Here is a 6,443-nt window from a genome sequence, read left to right on the forward strand (position 1 = left end):
CAAGAATATATTTCTATTAAATATGGACTAACAATCTCAAATGGAATTAGTGTCTTTAACTTACTACGTGTTACGTTTTGGCCTATTCACTCGTTAGTCCCCGCGTGATGCTTGCACAGTTATACACCCGGAATTGCGTATATTATGTATGTGTGTTTGTATATGTAAAGAGAAGAAAAAGGAGGAGAAGAAGAACACCAAGTTATAGTATAACCATCATGTAAGTGTGTCCCTTTCATTCATCTTCACTCACTTTATATAGTGGTCATATACAACCTTTCAAGTACACAACATCAATACATGATTAAATGATAAGCAAGTGAAAGGTCTAAATAGTTTAATGGCCATAAATATAAATATTTACAACACTCCCCCTTGGCCATTAAATAATTATACTCATGCCTCGTTAAAAACCTTGCTAGAAAAACCCTGTGGAAAAAACCTAGTCGAGGAAAAGATTACATGTAGTATCAATCATGTGTTGCATCAGTTGCCTCGTTAAAAACCTTAGCCTAAGAAAAACCCAGTGGGAAAAAAAAAAACTTAGCTAAGGGAAAAAGAGTACAACCATAAGCCTTCTGGGCATCATCTTCAGGATTTAAAAGTCTCCTAGACCGAGTTTATCGCTCCCCCTGAAGACAACAGTCTTCCTAGACTCCGCATCCCAATTTTATAAACATACTTCTCAAAAGTGGATGTAGGCAGGGACTTAGTGAACAAATCTGCCAGATTTTCACTAGAGCGAACCTTTTCAATGAGTATTTCACCACTCTTCTGGAGTTCATGTGGGTAAAAGAACTTAGGAGCAATATGTTTAGTAAGACCTCCTTTAACGTACCCATTACTCATCTGTGCAACACATGTCGCATTGTCCTCTTATAGGACAGTCGGGGAATCAACATTGCTCATTGTTCCGCATGAGCGATGAATATGCTGTATCAGTGATCTCAACCATACACATTCACGTGCGGTTTCATATAAAGCAATTATCTCCGAGTGATTAGATGAGGTAGCAACAAAGGTCTGTTTAATGGACCTCCAAGATATAGCTGTACCTCCACAAAGAAAAACATAACCAGTTTGCGATTTAGCAGTATGAGGGTCAGACATATAACCAGCGTCTGAATACCCTTTCAAAGTAATGTCCTGGTTGTTTTCAAAATAAAGACCAAGGTCTTTTGTCCCTTGGAGATATCTAAAGATATGCTTTATTCCACTCCAATGTCTTCTGGTTGGAGAGGCACTAAATCTAGCAAGTAAATTCACTGAAAAGGCAATATCAGGTCTTGTGCAATTAGCCAGGTAAAGCAAGGCTCCTATAGCACTTAGGTAAGGAACTTCTGGTCCTAGTACCTCCTCATTATCCTCCTTAGGTCTAAATGGGTGCTTTTCCGCTTCAAGGGACCGGACTACCATTGGGGTGCTAAGGGGATGAGATTTATCCATATTGAATTTCTCTAATAATTTATTAATGTAGTTAGCTTGGTGAATGAAAATTCCATTTGGAAGATGCTCGATCTGCAGGCCGAGGCAGAACTTGGTTTTTCCCAAGTCTTTCATTTCGAATTCTGCTTTTAAGCATGAACATGCTTCTATAAGGTCTTCCTTTGTCCCAATAATGTTCATGTCATCGACATAGACAGATATAATGCAGAAGCCATTAGATGACTTCTTAATGAATATACAAGGGCAAATATCATTTTTAACGTATCCCTTCTTCAAGAGGAATTCACTCAAATGGTTATACCACATTCTACCAGATTGCTTCAAGCCATATAATGACCTTTGAAGTTTGATGCTATACATGTTTCGATCTTTATCCCTCATATTGGAATTTTGAATACCCTCGGGTATTTTCATGTATATATCAGCATCTAGTGACCCATAAAGGTAAGCTGTCACTACATCCATCAACTGCATATCTAATTTCATACTTACTGCCAATGATATTAAATAGCGGAATGAGATGCCATCAATAACAGGAGAGTATGTTTGATCAAAATCAATTCCGGGTCTCTGCGTGAACCCCTGAGCTACCAATCTCGCTTTATATCTAACCACCTCATTGTTTTCATTCCTCTTCCGTACGAATACCCACATGGATCCTACTGGGATCACATCTTTTGGGGTAAGTACGGTGGGACCAAAAACTTTCCTTTGATTAAGCGAGTTGAGCTCTGCCTCAATTGCCTGTTTCCATTTCAACCAGTCAGAGCGCTTCCGGCACTCGGTTATTGACTTTGGTTCTGGATCCAGATTATTTCGTGGAATATTACAGGCAACTGCATAGGCAAAAGTGTCGTCGACGACTATTAAATCTCTATTATATGTTTCTCCTGTATCAACAAAATTTATGGCCGTTTCTATATTGACATCAACCAGATCATCGTCATTTCCCAAAATATTTTGATCTGGATGTTCCGCATCCCCAGTGTTCGTATTATTTAGAGCACGTGCAGGTTCACTGGGTTCTCCGTCTTCGGGACGGTCGTCTTCAGGACGGTTAACATTTTTCTGGAGTGACTGAGATATTTTACCAATTCTCGTCTTCCGCGGATTTAAATCTTTTGCACCAATTGGTCTCCCGGGCTTCTGGCGATGGGGAGTGTTAGTGTGCATACTTGGTCCCACGGGGATTTCAACTCTCGAAGGAGCATTCACAGCAGGGATATGAGACCTAGTCACTCATCTGTTATCAGTAAAAGCATCTGGCAGGTTATTTGCTAAATTTTGCAAATTAATAATTTTCTGAACTTCTAGTTCGGTTTGACTAGTACGTGGGTCTAGATACTGAAGATCATTTTCATCCCATGAGATTTCTCGGCATTTCGTTAAATAAGGTCTTTTATCTCCCCCTAATGCCGGGAAATGATCTTCATCAAAAATTCAGTCAGCGTAAGTCGCGGTAAACTGATCTCCTGTCATGGGCTCTAGGTATTTAATGATGGAGGGAGATTCATAACTAACATATCTACCTAGTTTTCGCTGCGGGCCCATGGAGGTACGATTTGTAGGTGGTATGGGGGTATAAACTGCACACCTAAATACACGCAGATGGGAAATGTTAGGTTCTACACCACGTAGTAGTTGCAAAGGGGAATAATCATGATATGCACTAGGTCGAATTTGAATTAAAGCTACAGCATGTAATACTGCGTGTCCCCAACATGAGACTAGTAAACCAGACTTCTGCAGTAATGGTCTAGCGATTAATTTAATACGCTTAATCAGGGACTCGGCCATACCATTCTGAGTATGGACATAAGGTATAGGATGCTCCACTTTGATGCCCAAGGCCATATAATAATCATTGAAAGCCGTTGATGTGAATTCTCCAGCATTATCCATTCTTACTGATTTAATGGGATAATCTGGGAATTGGGCATTCAACTCAATAATTTTCGCAACAAATTTAGCGAAAGCTTTGTTCCTCGTGGACAGTAGACTAACATGAGTCCAACGAGTGGAAGCAACAATAAGGACCATAAAATATCTAAATGGTCTAGAAGGTGGACTAATAGGTCCACAAATGTCGCCCTGCAATCTCTGCAGAAATATAGGCGATTCTTGTCCAACCTTAGTACGCGCGGGCGTACAATATATTTACATTTCGCACAAGCCACACATGTAAACATGTTTGGCGAAAGTACATGGGATCTCGACAGGTTATGTCCAGTAGAATTAGATATGATCCGACCCATCATATTCTGCCCAGGATGACCCAAACGGTCATGCCACATTTGAAAAGAATGTGGATTTTTGAGTTTCATGGTTAGTGCAACAAATGAATCATTGGGTTGTATATAGGTATAATATAACCCAGAGGATAAAGAGGCAAGTTCCTCAACCTCCCGCTTTTGACCAGTGATCAACTGAGTCATGATCAAGAACTCCTCTTTGTTCTTAGTCTTGGTTTCAATATGAAAACCATTTGAACGAATATCCTTGAAACTCAGCAAGGTTCGTTTAGATTGAGGGTACAACAAAGCATTTTCAATTAGTAGCTTTGTACCCTTAGGGAGGATGATGGATGCTCTTCCGGAGCCCACTATTTGTACCTGATCATTAGAAATGGTAGTAATATTACTACTTGATTTGTTTAAGGTACGAAAAAACCTCATATTTGTTAGGATAGTATGCGTGGTTGCACTATCCACCAAACACAATGTTGGTTCATGCTCCATTGTGCGAACAACAACTGAGCAATGTTGTAAGATCTTCGGGGTTACTTCTCGAACAGTGGTTGTTTGTTACTAATTAACCAATGCCTTGGCACAAAAAAATAGCATGTGAAGGTTAAAAAAAAAAAGGAGGTGAACCATTCATCATGATAAAATAGAAAACATAGAAATCAAGTCATAAAACGATATGAAAAAAAAAACATAAGTTCATAATCCAAAAAAACGATACGAAAAATAGGTTCATAAACCAAGAGCATAAGACAGATCATTCTTGATCACCAAAGTCTTCAAGCTCATATTTTAAAAGATCATCATCATCATTCATCACTGCATTTGCTTTAGGCAAATCAGTGTTGGTGTGATGAGATTCCTTTCTTGACGGTTGCTTATCATTTTTCTTTTGCGTCATTTTGTAAGCTTCAACCAGATGCTTTGGTGTACGACATGTACGAGACCACTGGCCCATACATCCACACCGATAACATGTTTGTGACCTTGATGATCCTTGATCACTTTGTTTCTTATCTTGGGTCCGGGAGTCATTGTTGCCTTTGCCTTTACCACTTCGATTGTTTCGACCGTGATATCTACCACGACCCTTTCCTCGACCCCTTCTAGAATTGCTTCCCTGGGCAATATGATGTTCTTCAGGCGCGGGGGCAGACCCAGCAGGTCGTGCATTATGGTTTTTCATCAACAACTGGTTGTGCTTCTCGGCCACAAGAAGTGCAGATATCAAATCAGAATGCTTTTCATAATTCTTTGCCCTGTACTGCTGCTGGAGTACAAGGTTACTCGCATGAAAGGTAGACATAGTCTTTTCAATTAAGTCTGTCTCTGAAACTTCTTGTTTGCAGAGCTTTAGTTGCGAGACTATCTTATGAAGGGCCGAGTTGTAGTCAATAACTGACTTATAGTCCTGAAACCTTAGGTGAAGCCAGTCAAATTGGGCTTGAGGGAGGACAATCGATGACTGCTGGTCAAAACGGTCATTCAGGGACTTCCATAATGCAAAAGGGTCATTTTCAGTCAAGTATTCATTTTTCAGGTCGTGGTTCAAGTGGTGACGTAAGAAAATGAGAGCCTGCGCCTTCTGGGCGTTAGTACCCTGTGACTCGGCAACAATGGTTTGGCTTAGTTCTTTAGACGCGAGATGAATCTCGATGTCCAAAGCCCAAGTCAAATAGTTGCTACCGTCAAGTGCGAGCTCATTAAATTCTCTTTTGGCGATAGAAGACATGATCTACAAAACATATATCGTATGCTTTCATATACATTCATAAAATCATATGTTCATAGCAAAATAAGGAATTTAATAGGATCTCGAGATGCAAAGAAAACTTCAAGAGATGAAACCAAAAGATAAAATTCGAAATACAAATTGATCTTTCAAATTCATATAAGAAGCCATAAAATTGACCTTTCGGATACTTGCAAGAGAAATATTCTTCCATGTAAATTTAATAAAGATAATACGGAAAGATAACATGCATATTTTACAAATTATCCATGCAGAAAGATAACATTACATGCATCGCTTTAAATTACTTTTTGAATTGCCCATGACAAGTCTATCACCACAAATGGCCAAAAGTAAAACCATGGATTTAGTTTGGCCGATTTACACAACAATTCGAAAAAGTAAATGTTATTCCAAGAGAAGGAATTATAGCAAGAGAATGTTTATATAGCAAGAGAGGGAATTAAAACTCTTTGGATGCAAAAATTTCAAAAAAAGACGTAAATATCTAATTTATTTTTATTTTTTTTTATTTTTTTATTTTTTTTTATTTTTGGAGAAACATATACAACAAGGTAGTGGATTATGTACAAGTATTATTTTGCATAAGAAAACAAATATCAAGCATACAAAAGGTCAAATATAATCATTATAAACCAAATATGTAGTACGCCAATTTCTTCCGCAAAGACAAAGATTTGAGATTTCCTTATTCAAGAATTTCAAGGCATTTATACAAACCATATGTACATATACAATATTAAGCTTTTCTACATAACAGATTATCCTTTCGGATTCACGCAAGAGGGAAACTTTCATATTTAAACAAGAAAAAAAAAATTGAAGCATAGCAACCTTACTAGTAACATGCTCATATTGCGGTAATAGATTACAAAATAATCATGATCAAACATTTTGTTACAGGACGTAAATTAGTAACAACATCCATGAATTTAACAACTTAGTACCATCAACCTTAGTTACTGTAATGATTTAGCACACAAGTTTTGACATTATTCACC

At 38.2% G+C, this 6,443-nt stretch overlaps 1 protein-coding gene across 1 annotated transcript; it reads right to left on the bottom strand.

The window, feature by feature from the left end:
* Positions 1 to 4,446: 4,446 nt before the first annotated feature.
* Positions 4,447 to 5,421, bottom strand: LOC109160687. The gene has a single exon (XM_019308963.1). It carries the CDS (start codon positions 5,419 to 5,421, stop codon positions 4,447 to 4,449), a length of 975 nt encoding a protein of 324 aa, XP_019164508.1.
* Between the last annotated feature and the right edge of the window lie 1,022 nt (positions 5,422 to 6,443).

The sequence above is a fragment of the Ipomoea nil genome, unplaced genomic scaffold, assembly GCF_001879475.1.
Source record: "Ipomoea nil cultivar Tokyo-kokei standard unplaced genomic scaffold, Asagao_1.1 scaffold2879, whole genome shotgun sequence".
Lineage (NCBI taxonomy): Eukaryota > Viridiplantae > Streptophyta > Magnoliopsida > Solanales > Convolvulaceae > Ipomoea > Ipomoea nil.